Source organism: Simochromis diagramma, unplaced genomic scaffold (assembly GCF_900408965.1).
Source record: "Simochromis diagramma unplaced genomic scaffold, fSimDia1.1 OVJJ01000300.1, whole genome shotgun sequence".
NCBI lineage: Eukaryota > Metazoa > Chordata > Actinopteri > Cichliformes > Cichlidae > Simochromis > Simochromis diagramma.
Window position 1 is genome coordinate 163,575 of NW_024386976.1, and position 21,945 is coordinate 185,519.

At 42.4% G+C, this 21,945-nt stretch overlaps 1 protein-coding gene, 1 long non-coding RNA gene and 1 pseudogene across 2 annotated transcripts; 1 reads left to right on the forward strand and 2 right to left on the reverse strand.

The window, feature by feature from the left end:
• The first annotated feature begins 2,017 nt into the window (after positions 1 to 2,017).
• LOC120738329 lies at positions 2,018 to 5,237 on the forward strand (annotated as a pseudogene).
• A 2,986-nt stretch (positions 5,238 to 8,223) lies between these two features.
• Positions 8,224 to 10,733, reverse strand: LOC120738324 (zinc finger protein 665-like; the record flags this gene model as incomplete). The annotated part of the gene is made up of 3 exons (XM_040039508.1): positions 8,224 to 8,699; positions 8,946 to 9,938; positions 10,275 to 10,733. Coding segments are annotated over 2 exons (1,428 nt in total), but the record flags the coding sequence as incomplete, so codon positions are not given.
• Positions 10,734 to 10,851: 118 nt separating this feature from the next.
• On the reverse strand, positions 10,852 to 13,924 carry LOC120738325. The gene is made up of 2 exons (XR_005696946.1): positions 11,487 to 13,924; positions 10,852 to 11,054 (listed from the first exon to the last, which is right to left on the reverse strand). It is a non-coding gene; the product is annotated as an uncharacterized LOC120738325 (long non-coding RNA).
• Between the last annotated feature and the right edge of the window lie 8,021 nt (positions 13,925 to 21,945).

Here is a 21,945-nt window from a genome sequence, read left to right on the forward strand (position 1 = left end):
CCTGTGCTGGGTATTTTAAAGTGCTTTATGAATAAAGATGGTTTTGATTGGATAAAATTAAATACATATTGTTTTCTTAGAATTCACTGTTGTGATCCAGTGTAACTCTTATTCTCCTCCCTGTTAAGGATCTCTGTGACTATAATAAAATTCCCTCCATCAATCACTGAACTGCACTGAAGTAAAACTTAATCCTCTAAATATTACCTCCCTAATTCCAACTTTTTTCATTATCTTCAGGCTAGAGATTTTGTAAAAACGCAGTTCCCTCACTTTTCCAATCGGCCTCCAGAAACAAATCTGGATATCATCCTGCAGACGAACCCTCATTGGCCTTGTATAAAATACTATATGCTTTTGTCCCCAAATCAATTTCTCATATTAAGCTGAGTTGGGAGGAAGAGCTACAGACAACCCTGCCAGAACAGCAGTGGGATTCTGCTTTGAAATTGATTCACTCGTCCTCAATTTGTGCTCGTCATGCTTTGATTCATTGCAAGGTCGTCTATAAAGTACACTATACAAACGCAAAATTATCTAAAATCTATCCAACCATTAGTGATGCCTGTAGCAGATGCGGACTATCGCCTGTCAACCATGTCCACATGTTTTGGTCTTGTTCGAAACTGAGTGCATTTAGGAGGAATATATTTGACACACTTAGCCAAGCATATGGCCAGACTGTCCCTCGTGTCATGTCATTGTTGAAATCAATAAAACAAAGTTGGAAAAGTAAAACTTAATCCTAAGACCTGCAATACACCAAAGGACACCACTAATAAACACTAATTATACAGAACCTCAAGGTCACTTTGGTTAGTCAATATAGATTATAATCTTGAGCTCATATTTTGTTCTCTGTTCTTCTTGCACCAACATTTTTTTCTGCAGGTAAGAATAGTCATTAAGAACTATCTTCAGTGTAAAGAAGAACAAGAAGTATTGGAAGTGATTGTACAGCCCCCACAGAGCACATCATCAAGTTTGTCTGGGATCACATGAAGAGAGAGAAGGATGTGAGGAAGCCTACATCCACAGAAGGTCTGTGCTTAGTTCTCCAAAATGTTAAGAACAACCTACCAGCCGAGTTCCTTCAAAAACTGTGTGCAAGTGCACCTAGAAGACTTGATGCTGTTTTGAAGGCAAAGTGTGTTCACACCAAGTATTGATTTGATTTAGAGTTCTCTTTTGTTCATTCACTGCATTTTGTTGATTGAGCTAGCAGGGCTCAAACTAGAACACCGATCACTCATATTTGTAGGTTATTGCCAATAACCTTCAACTATTAAAATACATTTTGCTAAAGTGACTTTAATGTCTCCTGTATTAGATCAAAATAAGAGAAAACAGATAACCACTGTTGTGATACCCTTTATCTCTCACCTGGGTTTGTTGCTTTTGTCAAGTCAATTAATACAAAGAAAGACTGGCTTTGTTGAGCTTCCTCAGTTAAAACACTAACACAGGTACACACTTGGCCTGTATTTTTGTAGGAAAATTACATTCTGGCAACTTTAGCTCACCATCTGCAAACTTAAAATGTGAAGTTCAAGATTACAGAAAACAAACTGAAGCAGAATTAAGAGAAACTCTATATTTGTTTCTTTATCAGTACCTGTGAGAAGACTGTTCATACTGTGTTGTTCTCTCTGCAAAGGTTTCTATCAGTAAATCTCAGAGAGACAAAGTAAACATTTACCGTCAGGTCCCGAGCTACTGCTAAAGATACTGTTAGGATACATCACTGAAGATGCGTACCAGTGCATCCAGGAGATGTGTCTTTATAGTTAAACTCTGGCTGAGCCAGTGATGCCTAGGAAGAGACTAGGTGACAACCAAGAAAGTTTGGTGACTACTGGAGAGACAGATGACAGCTCGGAAAGACAGCTCCAGGGGCAGGGTGGGCTAGCATCCCGGTCTGCAGTTTTCGTGAGAAAGCACCCCAAAAAGCTACGGAAAGCCCTAAAGAAAGATACCCCCAGGAGATCCCGAGAGGGGGGGAGGATGAGGTCTCCAATCGGACGGACTCAAGGTTAACGACCAACGCAATGAAAGGACTACGAGTAAGACATGTATCTGCGGCAAGCTGTGTAAGAACCAGCGTGGCCTAAAGGTCCATTAGGCTAGAATGAAATGTTTGGAGCGGGAGAGTGAGGTGCAACGCACAGGTCCTGAACCTGGTGAGACGCAGGAGGAGCCTGGCCAGGAGGCACCCCACAGAGCCCAGTCCCTCTATGCACTGGACTGTTCCAATCCAAGCAGTGTAGTTCCACAACAGCGGATTAAGTGGCCACAGCCAGCAGCCGGAGCGAGTGGCAGAAGTTTGATGAGGATGTCTCCAACATCATACAAGCTGTAGCCAAAAGAGATGCCGACAGCAGGCTTAAAACAATGACCACCATCATAGTCAGCTACGCCTCAGAAAGGTTCGTCTGATCGAGAAGTGTAACAACAAGACCCCTTAGACCATGAACCGCAGGGCCATGAAGATTCATCAACTGCGCCAGGAGCTCAGGAGCCTTAAGAAGCAGTTCAAGAACGCTGATGCGGAGGAGAAGCAAGCTTTAGAGGAACTGCACAACATCTTGCGGAAGAAGCTGATTACCTTCCGTAGAGCAGAATGGCACAGGAGGCGAGGAAGAGAGAGAGCCAGGAAACATGCAGCTTTTATTGCTGATCCCTTTCGCTTTTCCAAACAATTGCTTGGGGTTAAGCGAAGCGGGCAGTTGGAGTGCTCAGCAGAGGAGGTGAATAACTTCCTTCATGAGACCATGAGTGACCCATTGAGGGAACAAGACTTGGGACCAAACAAAGCTCTCATCAACCCTGCCCCACCATCTGTAGAGTTCAAGTTGACGGAGCCAAGTTTGAAGGAGGTGTGTGAGGTCATCAAAGCAGCCCGCTCAGCATCCTCCCCAGGTCCCAGTGGCGTACCCTACCCTGTCTATAAGCGCTGCCCAGAGCTGCTTCGCCACCTGTGGAAGATCTTAAAGGTGATATGGCAGAGAGGGAGAGTTGCTGATCAGTGGAGGTGCGCAGAGGGAGACTGGATTCCCAAAGAGGAGGATTCGAAAAACATAAACCAGTTTCGGAGAATTTCGCTGTTGAGCGTGGAGGGGAAGGTGTTTTTTAGCGTTGTCTCCCGGAGACTGACTGAGTTTCTCCTTAGAAACAATTACATTGATCCATCAGTTCAGAAGGGGGGGATCCCAGGAGTTCCTGGTTGCCTAGAGCACACTGGTGTAGTTAAAGGTTAAAGAGAAGCCCATGAGAACAGAGGCGACCTAGCTGTATTGTGGCTGGACCTGACTAATGTGTATGGGTCGATCCCACACAAACTGGTTGAGCATGCTTTACACCTCCACCATGTCCCTAGCAAGATCAAGGATCTGATCCTGGACTATTATGCCAATTTCAGGCTTAGGGTCACTTCTAGGGCAGTTACTTCAGACTGGCACCAACTCGGGAAAGGTATAATAACAGGCTGTACCATCTCAGGTACGCTCTTTGCCCTGGCAATGAACATGGTGGTAAAGGCTGCGGAGGTGGAGTGCAGAGGGCCGTTAACAAGGTCAGGTGTTCGTCAGCCCCCTATCAGAGCCTATATGGATGACCTCACCATTACAACATCATCAGTTCCAGGGTGTAGGTGGATCTTGCAAGGTCTTGAGAGACTCATCTCATGGGCAAGGATGAGTTTTAAACCTTCCAAGTCAAGATCGATGGTACTGAAGAAGGGCACGGTGACGGACAAGTTCCGGTTCTCAATTTCAGGAACCATTATTCCATCCATAATGGAACAACCAGTTAAGAGCTTGGGGAAACTCTTTGACTCCAGCCTGAAAGACTCTACTGCCATTCAGAAGGCAAATGAGGAGCTGGGAGCGTGGCTCATTAAGGTAGATAAGTCCGGCCTGCCTGGAAGATTTAAAGCCTGGATCTACCAGCATTCCATCCTGCCCCAAATCCTGTGGCCCTTGCTTGTCTATACAGTTCCAATAACTACTGTGGAATCTCTTGAAAGGAAGATCAGTGGCTTTCTTCGTAAGTGGCTGGGACTTCCCCGCAGTCTCACAAGCACTGCCTTGTATGGGGCAAGCAACAGTGTGCAGTTACCCTTCAGTGGTCTCACAGATGAGTTCAAGGTGGCTTGCACACGAGAAGCCCTACAGTACAGAGATTCTAAAGACTGCAAGGTGGCATCAGCAGGTATTGAGGTAAGGACAGGAAGAAAGTGGAAGGCTGAGAAGGCAGTTGAGGTGGCGGAGTCACGCCTAAGGCAGAAAACACTGGTGGGGGTCTTAGCAACAGGGGTAGCAGGCTTGGGGTACTTCCCAAAGGCCCAGGTCAGCAGGGCACAGGGAAAGGAGAAACACCAGCTACTCCAGGAAGAGGTCCGAGCAGGTGTGGAGGAGGAGCGAGTAGGTAGAGCTGTAGGCCTCAAGCGGCAGGGAGCATGGACAAGGTGGGAGAGCACATTGCAGCGCAAGGTCACCTGGGCAAAGATCATGCAGGCAGACTTCCACCGGATCCGATTCCTAGTGCAGGCAGTATACGACACTCTGCCAAGCCCAGCAAACCTCCATCTGTGGGGAAAGATTTATTAAAGCTGGAGAGAAACCCCAGGTGCACCCACATTTGACAACTGGCCTCCTCAACACAGCCTCTGATTGGCAGCTACAGGCTGACCTGGGTAAACAACTAAAGTTCCCTCAGAACATTGCAAAAACATCACTCCGGCCAGACATGATAATTATTTCTGTGGCCTCAAAACAGCTGATCATGCTGGAACTCACAGTGCCCTGGGAAGAGCGGATTAAGGAGGCCAATGAAAGGAAACGAGGAAAGTACCAAGAACTAGTGAAGGAGTGCAGGGGAAGGGGCTGGAAGACTTTCTATGAGCCCATAGAAGTGGGTTGTAGGGGGTTTGCAAGACGATCACTCTGCAAAGTCCTAGGCCGGCTGGGCATGGCTGGGGCAGCCAAGAAGAGGGCCATCCAGGCTGTGAGTGAAGCGGCAGAGAAAGCCACAAGGTGGCTGTGGATCAAGAGGGCTGATCCGTGGGTAGCTACTGGTACGCAAGTCGGGGCCTGATCAACCCCGGCTGGGTCGCCTGGGCGAGGGTGTATGATGTTGTGAGACCCGAAACACCTGATGACCCCAGGATACATCACTGAAGATGCATACCAGTGCATCCAGGAGATGTGTCTTTATAGTTTACTGTGCCACATGCATATCTTTGGAAATAATGAATTAGGTGGCAAAATTTGAGAATTAAAATCAGTTAATTAACTAAAAAGATAGAAAACAAGTAGAAAACCAAATTGAAAGGAAATATGTGTCGGTGTGTCTCCTCCTGTGATAAAGCTCCACATGTACCACTGAAAACAGTTAAATTAGTTTGAATCTGAAATCATGGCTCAAACTACTTGTTCTGAGACCATTTCTTCATTTTTCCACACCAAACTGTTTAATAAGACAAACTTTACACAGAGTTCATCAATGTACTGATGATGCCATAGCCCTGACACTACATACTGCCCTGTCACACCTGGAGAAGAGAGACACGTATGTGAGAATGCTGTTTGTAGATTACAGCTCAGCATTCAATACCGTCGTTCCCTCGAAGCTGGACAGGAAACTGCAGGATCTAGGACTGAGCAGCTCCCTCTGCAGCTGGATCCTTAGCTTCCTGTCTGACAGACGCCAAGTGGTCAGACTGGGCAGCATCACCTCAATGGGGGCGATTGTGGCTCAAGAGTTGGGAGTTCGCCTTGTAATCGGAAGGTTGCCGGTTCAAGCCCTGGCTTGGACAGTCTCGGTCGTTGTGTCCTTGGGCAAGACACTTCACCCGTTGCCTACTGGTGGTGGTCAGAGGGCCCGGTGGCGCCAGTGTCCGGCAGCCTCGCCTCTGTCAGTGCGCCCCAGGGTGGCTGTGGCTACAATGTGGCTTGCCATCACCAGTGTGTGAATGTGTGTGTGAATGGGTGGATGACTGGATATGTAAAGCGCTATACAAATACAGGCCATTTACCATCCCCGATCACACTGAACACTGGTGCTCCACAGGGGTGTGTACTGAGCCCTCTCCTGTACTCACTCTACACCTACGACTGCACAGCCACTGACAACTCCAACATCATTGTGAAGTTTGCGTACGACACTACAGTGGTGGGTCTTATCACCAATGGTGATGAGACGGCCTACAGGGAGGAGGTCAGCGCCCTGACCCACTGGTGTCAAGACAACCATCTCACCCTCAACGTCGCAAAGACAAAGGAGTTGATAGTGGACTTCCGGAGGTGCAGAGAAGTACACACCCCCATCACCATCAACGGCGCTGCTGTGGAGAGAGTGAGCAGCTTCCGGTTCCTTGGTGTACATCTTGCTGAGGATCTTACATGGTCAGTACACATAAACAAAACAGTGAAGAAGGCGCAGCAGCGCCTCTTCTTTCTCAGGAGACTGAAAAGATTTGGCATGAACCCCCGCATCCTCAGGACCTTCTATCACTGTGCCATTGAGAGCATCCTCACTGGATGCATCACCACCTGGTATGGCAACAGCACCGCCTACAACTGCAAAGCTCTCCAGCGAGTAGTGCGGTGCTCTGAACGGATAATTGGAGTTGAGCTTCCCCCCCTCCAAGACATCTACAGGAAGCGCTGCCTGAGGAAAGCGGGGAGGATCATCAAGGACTCCAGTCACCCCAGCCATAAACTGTTCAGACTACTTCCATCAGGAAGGAGGTTCTGCAGCATCCGGTCCAGTACCAGCAGACTGAGAGACAGCTTTTTCCATCAGGCCATCAGACTGCTGAACACGTCATAGACACCTCAGCTTCACTACTGGAACTTCAACATTATGCACTCCATACTGTACAGTAATGCCACTGTTTTGCACATGTCTCAACTCTGTATATTTTTATATATTTATTTATTGTTTACTCTATTTAACTTGTAAAATATGTGTGTACACACACACACACACACGTAGAAAAATATTTAGTATACACATCCAGGAATGCATATACTATTATATACTGTACATATATTTATTAGTTTCAGATGTAGCCATTCTTGTATTTTTCTTGTATACGTTATTGTATTTGCACAACTCTGTTGCTTGTGAAGCTCGCACACAAGAATTTCACTCACATGTACTGTACCAATGTACCTGCACATGTGATGTGACAATAAAAGTGATTTGATTTGATTTGAAATATAACTAACGCTTTAACATTATCAGGATTTCATAATACAAACTTCAAATCAACAGGGAAACAGCTGCAGAACATGTGGATCAAAATGAATTTATTAAAAAACAACATGTGGACTTCAAGGATATAGTAAATACACTAAAGTGAAAGGAGGAGCCAAAATTTGAAGGAATTTGAATTAAGTAAAAGTAGTCACCTGTGATCTTTAAAATGGTCCTGATGTGTGCTGCTGTTTTTAACTTTCAACATTTCTTTGCTGCCTCTGTGAATACGAATGTGGTCTTTGCCTAATTGAATAAAGGTTACACTGACTCACTGCTTCATCTTCTGGTACAAACTGGTATTATATGGAAATACAGCCCAAAACCAGTTTAGCTTGAGTTTCTTTTTTCTGGACATAAAGTCACAGCAGGTGTCGTTTCAAAGCTGGTGGACAGATTTAGTTCATTTTGGAAGTTTTAGAGCAATTGCTGTGAAAACATTTGCAGTTTTGGGAGAAAATGATTTAAGAGAAGATTTTACAACAGCAAAAGATTAAATATGAATGAAGGATTGAAATTTAACTTAGGTAACACATAAAATGAATACAACTACTAAACACTACTGTGTCCTAAGGAAACAAAGAATAAAATGTAACAGGGATAACATTTTAGAGAATTAAAATCCCTAAAAGGAAAAAAAATAAACTTGATATACATATCTATACATGCAGCTTCCTAAATGTAACATTCAGGATTATTCACTGCAGGTTCAGAAATCAGAGCTACCTCATCAGATCCAAGTGTGGCATCAGCTGACACTCTTTACAGGAAATTCCATCTAAACTCTGTGGAGCCTGATCTCAAGGTTTTTAAGTCTGACCCTGAAACCAGAAGAGGATCTTTCTCTCTCTTCAGATTCATTGTGATCCAGTGATTTCAGTCCTGCATGATCAGGCTGATGTTTGCACAGAGCAGATAATGAAGTGAATGTTTTTGCACATTGGTAACAGTGAAACAGTTTATTTACAGTGTGGAATTGTTTGTGTTTGGAGTATGAACTGAGATTCCTGAAGCTCTTGTCACACTGGTCACAGCTGAAGTTCACTTCCATGTGTGTACGTTCATGTTTGTTACGATGACCTGATTGTGAGAAGCTTTTGTCACAGTGTCTGCACTTGTATGGTGTCTCTTCTGTGTGGCTTCGCTAATGCTTTTTCATTAAGATCATGTGCAGTGGTGAAGGATGACCCACACTGGTCACAGATGTGCTTTTTGACCCCACTGTGGAAGAGTTCATGTATTTTTAATGTACTTGGTGTGTGGAAGCCTCTCCTACATTCTTTGCAGTTTTTCATTTTGTGTCCAGTGTGGCTACGTTGATGTGGTTTTTGGTCCCGTTGATGATTGGAAGTTTTTCTACATAGGTCACAGAGAAACGCTTTCCCACCACCACAGTGACGACAGGGTTGAGAAATGGATCCATGTGCTTTGCTCCGCTTCTAAACAAAGACATTGTAAGTCAGGGAATTCCTTCAACATTTTTATCCTGAACGTTGCCTGAAATAAAAAGCATCTCTGCCAACGTCCAATTACATTTTACTGTTTACATTACAACACTCAGCTTACTGAGTGAAAATGAGTCTTCATTTTTCAAAACAGTTCATTCAGTATAACTCCATAAGTTTACTGATCAGACTTGTTCCAAGCAATCAGGTTACAATTACAAGATAAAACTAAATACATACCTCACAGTAACTGCACTTGTAGAGTTACTTTCTTGTGTGGATCTGTTGGTGTTTATTCAGCTGATGTGGAGATTTAAAAGTCTTCTCACACAGGTCACATTTATAAGGTCTCTCCTCAGAGTGGCTAAACATGTGTCGTTGTAACTGTGCATCTGTTGCAAACAGTTTCCCACACTGATTACAGCAGTAAACATCATTTCCAGTGTGAATCCGTAGGTGGGTTTTTTGGTACTGTTTGTCGCTGAACCTTTTTCCACAAAAGTCGCAGCTGTACGCCTTAATTCCAGAATGGGTAACTAGATGCTTCTGTAAGTCGCTATTTTGAGCAAAAGACTTTCCACACAATTTACAGCTGTAAGGTTTAACTCCACTGTGGATGACTTGGTGTGTTTTTAAGTGTCCAGCCTGGGTAAAAGACTTTCCACACAAATCACAGCTGTAAGGTTTAACTCCACTGTGGATGACTTGGTGTCTTTTTAAACCTTCAGACAGGGTAAAAGACTTTCCACACAAGTCACAGCTGTAAGCTTTAACTCCACTGTGAATGATTTGGTGTCTGTTTAAACCTTCAGACAAGGTAAAAGACTTTCCACACAAGTCACAGCTGTAAGGTTTAACTCCGCTGTGAATGATTTGGTGTCTTTTTAAACCTTCAGACAGGGTAAAAGACTTTCCACACAACTCACAGCTGTACGCTTTAACTCCACTGTGTATGAGTTGGTGAGATTTTAAGTCTCCAGCTTGGGTAAAAGACTTTCCACACAAGTCACAACTGTACGCTTTAACTCCACTGTGGATGAGTTGGTGACTTTTTAAGTGTCCAGCCTGGGTAAAAGACTTTCCACACAACTCACAGCTGTACGCTTTAAATCCAATGTGGATGAGTTGGTGAGTTTTTAAGTGTACAGCCAGGGTAAAAGACTTTCCACACAAGTCACAGTTGTATGCTTTAAATCCAATGTGGATGAGTTGGTGTGTTTTTAAGTGTCCAGCCTGGGTAAAAGACTTTCCACACAACTCACAGCTGTAAGGTCTAACTCCACTGTGGATGACTTGGTGTTTTTTCAAGTCTCCAGCCCGGGTAAAAGACTTTCCACACAAGTCACAGCTGTAAGGTTTGACTCCACTATGGATGAGTTGGTGTTTTTTTAGACTTTGAGCCTGGGTAAAAGACTTTCCACACAAGTCACAGCTGTAAGGCTTTACTCCACTGTGGATGACTTGGTGTTTTTTTAGACTTTGAGCCTGGGTAAAAGACTTTCCACACAAGTCACAGTTGTACGCTTTAAATCCAATGTGGATGACTTGGTGTTTTTTTAAGCCTTCAGCCTGGGTAAAAGACTTTCCACACAAGTCACAGTTGTACGCTTTAAATCCACTGTGGATGACTTGGTGTTTTTTTAAGTCTCCAGCCCGGGTAAAAGACTTTCCACACAAGTCACACTTGTGAGGTTTAACTCCACTGTGGATGAGTTGGTGTCTTTTTAAGTATTGAGCCAACACAAAAGATTTTCCACACAACTCACAGCTGTAAGGTTTAACTCCACTGTGGATGAGTTGGTGTGTTTTAAGGTGTTCCGCCCGGGTAAAAGACGTTCCACACAAGTCACAGCTGTAAGGTTTAACTCCACTGTGGATGAGTTGGTGTTTTTTCAAGTCTCCAGCCCGGGTAGAAGACTTTCCACAAAAGTCACAGCTGTAAGGTTTAATTCCACTGTGGATGAGTTGGTGAGTTTTTAGACTTTGAGCCAGGGTAAAAGACTTTCCACACAACTCACAGCTGTAAGGTTTAACTCCACTGTGGATGAGTTGGTGTGTTTTTAAGTTTCCAGCCTGGGTAAAAGATTTTCCACACAAGTAACAGCTGTAAGGTTTAACTCCACTGTGGATGAGTTGGTGTTTTTTCAAGTCTCCAGCCCGGGTAGAAGACTTTCCACATAAGTCACAGCTGTAAGGTTTAACTCCACTGTGGATAAGTTGGTGTGTTTTCAAGTCTCCAGCCTGGACAAAATACTTCCCACACTCATCACAGCTGTAAGTTTCCTCTCCCTTTCTTCTGTAAGGTGTGTCGGCCTCCTGAGAGCGCTGACTTCTTGCTCCATGTTGGTCCTGCAGTGAGAGAGATACAAACAGAGGCAGTGAGTGAAATTCAGTCGTGCAACAAACTGAAACTCCCTCCATTGGTGGAATCAAACATGTAAACAAAAACACATTGTAGGTGTGTTACCACATTACAATGATCTGCTACAATGAGAGTTGTAATGAAAATGACATTATTGAAGAAATATTGATCATCAGTGAAACTCTTTTACTTCAGAAAAAAATCAGAGTTCAAGTGATGATATTGTTGTTTCAGTGTGTGTAGGAAATATGATCTTTGTATTTTCTTGTAACTTCTGTGGTTTTTGGTTGTGAATGTAGATTCTGTATATATGGAGGAGCCCAGGATGGAAAAGATAAAGCTGCTGTTAACAGGTTTTTAAAAACCAACAAGCTGTACACACAGTTTCAATAACAGAGCAACTGTGATGTTTTTCTCACCTTTTGTGTTGAAGTCATTGTTTCCTCTGTAGTGGCTGAGCTGAGTCCAAATGGCTGAAATTTATTCCTCTGCTGCACCACCACTCTTCTCCTCCTGTTACTCAGCTGGGACACAAAAAGTATATATTTGTATTTTATCCCTGACAAAAAGAAGCAGAGCAAATAAACATGACTAAACCCCTCAGTGACAACAATACCTATGAAGCTTCAAGGAGAAACCCCAGAAGCAACTACAAAAAGAAAGTCATCAGTTGCCTACAAGAACTTGAAAGGAAACATCACTGACCCCCCTGCAGATCACCGCTTTTACCCAGGGGATGCTACACCCTGTATATTTGGACTTCCATAGATCCACAAAGACGGAGTCCTGATCAGTCTCAATGGTAGCAGTATAAACTCAGCCACCTACAACATCTCCAAGCACCTCATTACCATCCTAGCTCCCCTAGGATGGTAATGAGGTTTTTAAAAAAACATTTCAAAACTCACTTTGTTAATGTGGAATTCTAAAATTATTTTACAAATGGAGAATTTATTCTACAATTCATCATCTAAGAATTCTGTATTTCGATGTGTGTGTGGCTCTTGCGGTCCTCCATATGGTGGTACAAATAGAGGACATAGAGGAAGTGGCACACATCACGAGTTGGTACATGTTGAAGGCGTTAACAACACACAGTGTGGTTGGCTAGGTTAACTCACAAGCAGAATTTAGCTGTGCCTGACTACAATAGAGACTTTCTTCTTTAGATGTTTCTGAAACAAGGTGTAGTAAAAAGAGATTTGTTTCAGAAAAAGGGGAAAGTAATTAAAATGACATACATAAGCACAGAATGTTTCAATCCTACTAACACATACACACACTCAATGAAGCTCATGAATACCAGATGGTATTTTAAGCCTGTGTTTCTGATTTTATTATGTTGTTCGGTTCACTTAGTAAGATGAGAAGCGATATATGAACTAGTGGACTAATATTATATTAGGAAAGATGATTGAATGATAGCAGGGGTGAACAGAATGCAGCAGAGGGTTTAAATGAGTGAGACTAACAGATTCTTAGTGTCTTGTTCCTAATGATCAGATAAACGATGAGTTTCATATCCAGTTAAGGAACGAAGAAATAAAAGAGGTCAAAGATTTTAAGTTTTTAGGAATAATTTTTGATCTACTTCTTAAATTTGACAAGCATGTAAGGGAGATTGCTAAAACGTTCAAGGCTAATCTGAATTGTTTTAAGTTAATTTAATTTTAAGTTAATTCAGCACTATATAAAACTACTTCAGCAGCTCAGTTATTTATGCATTTGTCACGTTCCTGGGTCTTTTGAACCAGTGTTTTGAATTCTAGTTCATTTTTGATGTTTATGGCTTATGTTTAAGTTCTTTAGGTCAGCGAAGTTCATTTGGTTATTAGATTCCTCTTTTATTTTCTTCCCCTGTATTTAAGTTTCCCTGACCCTTTGTGTTTCATGCTGCGTGTCTTATGTTATCAAGTTTGTAATGTCATGTCTGCGTCTCATGTTTCCTGTTTTATTTTGAAGGTCTGTATCCTATGTCAGAGTAGTCAGCTTTGCTTCCTTTGTCTCGTTATGTCAGACTAGTGTCAGCTGTTTCCCCATGTGTTTCCACTTCCCCCAATCACCCTTGTGTGTATTTAGTCTGTGTTTCTGGTTGTTTTTTGTCAGGTCGTCTGTTGTTCTCTCCATGCTTCTAGATTTCATGTTGTTTGTTTAGTTCTTTCAGTTTAGGTTAATGTTAGTTTTACTTCAGTTTGCCTTTGTTGTATTTTTTTTTCTTTTTTAACAGCCTCATTAAACGGCTCACTTTTTGCTAATTCAAGTTTTGTTCCACGTTCCATTTTTGTCAGCATTTTGGGTCCTCTACATCACTCCATACAGTCTGCCTCTGCCAGACTGTGACAGAGCCATCTGACCATGTGGGACCCAGCAGACATTCATTTCACAAACTTTTTTTAGTTTAGTGTCCACGTCGCACAGCTCCATGGATTTTGGATTATCTTCTCTGCAGAAGGTGGAGAAGGAATCTATTCAGGTCCAGCTATGTTGGATTATTGCTGCCAACCCGTTTTTTGTGGAGCGTTTATCGGAGCATCACAAAAACTGTTTTGGCTACAACTGGAGGAGTTTCCCATTCACCGCCAAGGCAGCAGCCGCCCAGAATGCAGACTGAACCACTCCATCCCCTGTGTGACGCAGCTCTCCCTACACCAGCTACAGGAGTTAAAGTTGGCATGTTGAGTCTCCCGCCTGTCTCCATGTCGATGCAGCAGTAGGGATGGGTATCATTTAGGTTTTATCCGATACCCGTACCAAACCGGTACTTTTGAAACGGTGCCGGTGCTTAAACAGTGCTTGAACCAGTGCTTGAACCAGTGCTTAAAGAATGGAGAACACACACTTTGTCCAAAAACCTCATGTTTAGCTGGGCTCTTTTTTTTTTTTTTTTTTTTTTTTTTTTTTCTCTCTCTTCTTAAAAAGATAACAATGTTAGCCTTTTCTGCAGGTATAGGGCATTGTGATGGCATCAGCCACACAGGGCTAAATCAGTCCATTTTTTTTCCTTCACTTTATTAGTTTGCTTAGCAGTTTTCTTCATTAATATAATTCATTAATCATTTGGTTAAACCTAACACTGGTATTATGAGGCGCGCACATGGTAACATTGTGTGGTTTTTCTAAAATGGTTTGTTATATTATGTTTCTCTTTCTTTGAGTTACCTGGGTTGGGCGGTGGCTGTTTCCTGTCTGGGTAAAAGGTGTGGCTGAGGACTCTGGGAACAAAATGCCTTACCAGGAGCAGGGGTGTTTTAGGTTTAGTTAGGTTATTCTGTGCTTAGTTAATATTAGTGTGTGTTTTTGTTCCCCCCCCCCCCCCCCCCTTATTGCGTGTAAATGGTTTGGCCAAATCATTATAAAAGCTACCCTCATGTGTCTTTGTAAATAGGTCAGTTTGTGAGTCTCACTTTGTTTTGTTTAAGTTTCTGGAAATTACTTTTCGTAGAGTTATATTTAGTTGACCTCTTTTATGGGCCTGCTAAGTATGTTGTGTGTGTGTGTTTTTTGTTGTGTGTGTGTTTTTTTTTTTTTTTTTTTTTTTTTTTTTTTTTTTTTTTTTTTTTTCCCCCCTTTTCCTTCTCCCAGCCTCAGAAAAAAGAAAAGAGAAATGCACGCCAGCTGGAGATTCAGCCGAGCCCGTCCAGTATCCTGCGGCTTCCATGCCTGGTCCTACCTCGGCCAGAGGTCGTCGTCACGCCTGGTTTCGTTTCACCTGCCAAGCCACGTCCAGTGCTCCCTACGTCCGCCGCCAAGCCACATCCAGCGCAGCCGTTTCCGGGGCCTGTCAAAACAGCCTGTCCACGGGACCCCACCAAGCCACCCGAGGGTCCATGTACACGCCCACATCACCACCGGCCGTCAGCCAAGCTGTCCAGCCGTGCCTGCTTCGCCGCTGCCACCTTCCACGTGGTCGGCCCCCTGATCTCCTCCGTCGCCACCGTTGGACTTGTGGCCGACCCCGTGAACCTTTGAACTGCTATGCTGTCGACCTCCGGGTCGGCCCCCCTGAACGGCTTCGCCATGAACCTCTGTTCTACCGAGATCGGGGTCAAGTTTTATTTCACGTTCCATTTTGGCTCCTCTACATCACTCCATACAGTCTGCCTCTGCCAGACTGTGACAGCATTCCATGATATTCTCATTTTTCATATTGTATGACAGTTTGGACCCAAGCAGCACCATCTACAATTCAGGTATTCATGGTATCCTTATATAACAAATCTTTTTTTTTTTTTTTTTTTTTTTAAAATCTGTTTGTGCAGCCCTAAATAATGCTATCAACTAAATGTTAGAAAATCGCGATTTCAATTCATACTTTTATGTGATCTCATTTCCAAATGACAATGTTTTTAAAAAAAACAAAAAAAATAAACACAATTGCACCGCATTTTGATCTGGGACATAATCTACATGAAAATAAGCGCTCACTCTTCATGCTCAACAAATGACAAGGGCAGAGCCTCATACCATGTGATACAGAAGCCAACGGGCAGGGGGGAAAAAACAACAGAGCACGTAGAGCTGGGCGATATGAGATTTTTTCATATGACGATATGTTTTTTTTTCTTTTTTTTTTTTTCATTTCAGGCGATAACGATATATATTACGATATAAGCCAAATAACTATATTTGTAAGTAAAATGTGAAATAATCAGCAGCTTGTTTTGATTTAAATATTTATTTCCCATAATAAGTTCAACAGGGTAGATGTACTTAAGAAACATGAGACTTTTTCAGCTAAACAAAGGCAAATATTGCAAACTACACAAAAGGCAGCCGCTAAAGCGTTTAAGTTTCAAAATAGAACAAACAAAACAGACTACTAAATTGTCAATTCCACTTAGAAATTATTAATTCTAAAAATAAATCTTAGTTTGTTTTACAGAAGAACAGACAAAATTGACTAACTTTTGTCAATATCAAATAAACTGAGAATTAAAAGGAAATTCTCAATCGCTCCTTGTTGTATAGCTTAGCTTTTCAAACAGTTTTAACAATGTTTGACGAATGACGAATTAGCGCTTTCAGTCAAAGATTGAGCATGGATCGGTTTATTGTATTTCCAGACTTGCTTTCGGCGCAATTTACAGTGCGCGCTACTCTGTTTGACTTGAAATAGCCGAAATACCTTCACACTACGGAACTTCTATGGCTCTTCCGTTCGACAATCTCTCCGGCATTGGAACCATCATTGGTTTTATTCTCCGATAACCTTCGATCACGCTCTCGGTTGATTTTTCTCTAGTTGGCACACTCATTTCCTCCATTACCCGGGCAGCACGGCGGCTGGCTGCTTCCCAAAACAAATACACATATGTGGCTTGGCACTTGTGCTGTATGTAACAAGTCACGTGACGTGACGCTGCGGCTGTGATTGGTTCAGCTCTGCACTACTTAATTTGGATTGGCTGTTCTTTTTTTTTTTTTTTAAGAGGACAAGAGCGGTGAGGCCTATTGCAATAGTTAAATTTTTCTATCAAGAAAAAGTTATTTCACAATACATATTGTTATCATTCTATCGCCCAGCTCTAAGAGCACGTGAGAGAAACTGCCTGAGGGGAGAAAACATAATGAGTGCAGAGGAAAAGCTTGCTGAAGGCGGTGAGAATGACAACCCCACTGTAACATTAACCTTTTCCAAGAAAAGGTTCTCATTCCTCCGTGTGGAAGTTTTTTGGTTTCAAAGAAGACGATGAGAGTCAAAAAGACATCATTTGCAAGCTGTGTTTTGCCATAGTAGCAGGACGGCAAGCTAACACTACGAATTTGTATAACCACCTTAAACGTCACCATAAAGTGCAATATGACGAAGCTATAAAGGCCAAGAAAGTGACAGGAGAAAATCCGTCCCTGTCAACCACTTGCTCCCCTCAGGCAGGAGGCTCCAGTCCATTCGCACCAGAACCTCTCGCCATAAGAACAGTTTCTTTCCCTCTGCTGTTGGACTCATGAACAATAACCACATGACATCCCACCACTAACACATGACCCTACACTGTGTTCACTGCATCATTCCATGTTTGGCACTGATCACCACCTGCACTCATGTATATATCTATCTATCTACTTAGCACTTTTAATTTTTATATTTATGTTTGTTTAAGCATTATATGACAGTATTTTTGCACTAAGTACCGCAGCAATGTCCTAATGTTGTAAACCTGCTCAACATTTGGCAATAAGACCCTTTCTGACACAAACACACACACGCAATGAAGATCAGCTTGTTATCTGTCGTCAGTGTTAAAATAGTGTAAATTGTATCCACTGCTGACAATTAACTCTCCATGTTGCAGGACAATAGGTGAAACTTTTGGTGAAAGGGGGAAAAAAAGAAAAAGAGGAGAGATTCTGGTTTGACCAACCAGTGATCAGACAATAAATTTAGTTGTTAATATAGTAAATTGTCAGATGCTTTCTGCTTGATTGGTGCAGGACAAATAATTTACTGTATGGACCAAATTCTCTTTTGTGATAATATATTGAACATGCATTTCTGTTGTCCTGTCAACTTAGTGGGTTATGAGCTGATATGCAAATTACTTGATTGTTACTAGATCAGGGAAAGATGACTGGATTATAAAACAAGTGAATAAGATGTAACAGAGGGTTGAAATGAGTTTCTTGTTCCTGATGTATGGGTGAAGCTTGCACGACAACATGTCACATGTTTTGTGTTGGGGGAAAAAAAGAGAAGAAAAGTTAAATACAATGATTGGGTCTGTGAAAATGAAAAAGGAGTGAAAAAGCACAGACCTGGGGAAGGAATTCACATTCTAGTGATGAAATACTGCCATGAAGTGTTTAGGAAGCATTTAATGGCGAAAATTAGTGTTGTGTGAACTGTGCAGCTGCTAATCAAAAGGGGGAGAAATTTCTCTGTGTATCTTGCAGGTGGAACTAGGTCAGTTGGGCCCAGACTTTCCAGAATCGTGTGATATTCTTGAGCACTTGTGGGCAACCAGTAAATATGATGTGGGGAACATGAACAAAGGTAGTGACTCTTAAGTCTGATTTCAGACCATGTAAGCATCAGTCATCAACTAAAGCCAGAAGCAGCGACTGCAACACTGCATGGCAGATTCTAATCCCTACAGCATGTTGTTTCACCAGGAAGCAAAACTTTTCCTGTGATTTCTGGCGGATTTGGGGGTTTTGTCATAGTACCAGACTGATTCTGCCAGTTAGGTTTGGGTTGTTTTCTTTGTGTAAGAGAAAGACAGTTTTTTTAAATATATATTTAGACATGTCCTGAACAAGGCCTAATATGGTTTTGTTTTGTTTTTTTGTAACAGTGCACTTACTTCCTTCACAGAAAAGGAGGGCTGACCACATGATTTACAGCAGCACCTCTGGAGTCTGATGATCCAGACCTGACCTCCAGGACGCTCCACTGCTATTGTTTTTTTTTTTCTCTGAGGGTCTTTGTAGAGGATTCGGCACAGACAGACATGAGTGAAAGTGAAGCAGGATGTGCAGTGAACACAGAACATCTTAGTGTTGGGCTCATTATCATATCACTGTTGAGCTCATAGTGTGAAAACAAGTGAGTGACATAGCTTAAGAAAAGTCACGGCTTACAGTAGTTTTGATTGAACAGATGAAATGATCCATAATTTGGGCAAATTATGGCAACAGGAGTGTTTTTAATGATTTGGGGAAATAACTGCACATGGCACACTTGTGTCTGTGGTGTGGGATGCCTCATTACTCCTATGACCCAACAGTTGTTTGCAAGTGTGAAGTTTGTATTTACTCACTGATGTTTGTTTCTAGGTAATTTTGGTGTGGATGCGAGCTCCAGGCAGACCCACTTAATAAGACATTAATACTGATTTTATTCTCTAACACAGGGTTTACAGGGCTGGAGCGAAATTACTCCGGAGGAGAAGCCCTGATATTGCCTGAGGAATGATCTAACTAACCCTTTTCTAACTAACCCTAGTTCTGATGAGTTGACTCATCAGTTGTCAAAAGGAGGGATTCCAGGTTTATCCAGGTTTAACATTAAACAATGCTTTCTATGTTTTCCATGAGTTTTTTCATGATGATTTTTTTCCATGGCTTTTTTTTAAACTATGATTTGTGGGATTAACCGTTCATGTACAGGTATTAAACCTCTACCCTATGCATTTACATGACTCTCCGAACATCAAACTCTTTTAGAGTCCTGCGCCTGAGTAAAAGTGACTGGAGTAATTATAGCACGTGCATTTCACAGTTAATTGACTAATAATTACTTCTGTACATTTTGCATGGTAGTGAGACTGTTTTCCTAGCATGTAAGTTCCTGATGCATAAGTGCATTAGATCCTCATTGTCCGAGGAAACAATAATAGTTGTGAGTTCTTTTGACATGTGTACTGAATTCTGACACATTGTTTGACACCCTAAACGTAAGATTTGGGGTTCGTCACATTTCATTGAGGGATTTTTGATAGGCCTCAAACATGCCTGAAACACCTAAAGAATGAGGTACTTCTTCCAGTGTTAAATGTGATTGTTTTGGTTTCCCCAATCACTGATGTGGACACAGTAAAGATAATTGTAAATTCCTTTGAGAGGGTTTACACTGTTTAAATGGGTCTATTGCCCTACAATAGTAAAGAGTACAGTACACTGCATAGATAGAGAGGAAAGATCTATCAGTCTGTTGTAAAATTTAGCTCAGAAGTGTTTGATATATGGTGGCTGTACATGGCCACTTCTGGGTTTTACCCAATGACTGTATAAAAGATGGACGATGCGACAGCACCCCAAAAATGAAGCCAAAACGTCTCTATTGCCCCCTGGTGTCTGGCTGCAGTATAGATCATAAACCCCACTTGCTCCATGTTAGCGGGTGGGGTGGGGGTCCGATGGGGGAAGTGTTAAATAAATTTATTCTCCTCAGATAATTTTTTTCCAAAGATTCTTTCTTTAGTTTTCAATAGTTCTCATCACGCTGATTTATGTCCAAGGGGTCGCCATTCCCATAAGTTTGATTCTAATTCCTACCGCGGCGATGTTAAATTGGGGGAAACATTATCATAACAGCTTTGACTGGCAGCTGCAGTCACGGAGAAACTTGTGTATCTCTGTTTGGGAGATAGAGCGTAGGCTCTGAGAGGAGGGCCAGCGTTTACGCTACGAAAACATGACCAAGTGTTTTAACCTGACAGCCTGAGGTGTTCTTCAATAAACTGGACTACCCGACAGAAGGACCCGAGGCCCCGCTGCACTTTTTCAGTAAGTTACATGTGTTTGTCAGCTAATGCGTAACTACCGTCCTTAGCTAGGTCCTGAGACCTAGCTAGCTAAGATGAGCACGCGGCTGTCAGGGTTCGTTTAGCTGTGCAGGTGAATGAATTTACACCGACTAAAGAAATCAAGAGAAACGCTCTGGGCTACTCAGTCACTAATTACTGTTACTGTACTTTTATTACAAGTATTATACTGTAAAAGCAACAGGCTGCACCCGGCTTCAGCTCCTGTGCAAAGCTGATTATTAAATATCTTAAAATTACAGCATGTTTTTAGTCTCTTGCCACATCTGTAAAGACAGTAACATTTTTTTTTAAAAGCTTGTACTTCAGTAACTCCTCATTAATCAGGAACTATGGATTAATGTACTGTAGTGTACTGTAATACTGAAAGAAAATGTAAGAGAAGAACTTCAGATCCTGAGTGTGTGAGGACAGAAGAATCAGCTTTATGATGAAAACAGTACAAAGGTTAATGTACCACATGTGCTGTCGGTGAAAGCTGCAGCTGTTTTATTGATAAAGTTAAAGACAAAAAACAAAAGGATTAATCACCCCTGTTGCTGTGTCACTGTATATCAGCATTAAAAGGACATGTTTGGTGTTTCAGAGAGCTGCAGATCTCAGACCTGCACAGCTTCTGTTTTAAACACTTGATGTACTCAGCTGCATGAAGAGCACGTTTGAGTTTCTCTGACACAATTAAATAAAACCCGATGAAGGTCAAAGGTCGTCACTTGTATGTTGAACTACAAACTTGTGTAACACCCGTCCCACGTTCTATTGAGAGGGGCCCTGGGTTCCTGTTGTTACTTTCCTATTGATACTCCCTTTTTAATGCTTATGGTATTAAATATGCAATAAAACTACACTATATGGAAACAAATCACACACAAGCAGGTCAATTATAAAGTTAACTCCACTTTAGTGAATGCTTAATTAACAACACAAAAGAAAATAAGCAAAATCAATAAAGTTTGTTAAACAATGGTAAGGTATCTACCTCAACAGAAACAAAATAATCAAATCATATTGTGGGCCCACACGCACTCTCACCAAACACACACACCTCAAGTGCTACAGTCTTTCTGCTAGCAAACCCCTCGTTGCAGGCCTGAGTCGTGGCTCGGGTGCGTTGGGACCTAAAACAATATGGTCGCTTCACTTGTTGCCAAGCAGTAAAAATAAAAAGCACGTGCAACAACAGTACTCACACCTCCAGGCAGTTCAAGAGGATAGCAGTGAAACTGGGTCACGGCTACCAGCAGGCCGCGGCAGCAGCACTCACAGTCGTCCTTTCCACGTGCTCCCACGTGAACACATAACTTCAGCACACCAGCAGACCTCTCTGACACGCCAGCAAGACGTCCGTCTCCTCCTACTCACAGTAGGGTACAACAGTTCTCGACTCCAGTTAACTATCCGTCAACCCGAAAATACGTCTGTCGCCCTTCTATGAACTCTGCGTTCACTCGACACTGTTCAGCTCTCGTCTCTCTCGCTTCCTGCAGAGTGCACACGGCTCCCCACTTACTCCAACCCCTCTACCTGAGACTACTTCAGGTCTCACTGGAGCTGTAGTACATATCAATACCATATCAAAAATAATGACATAAACCTCAAAATACAAATAAAAAGG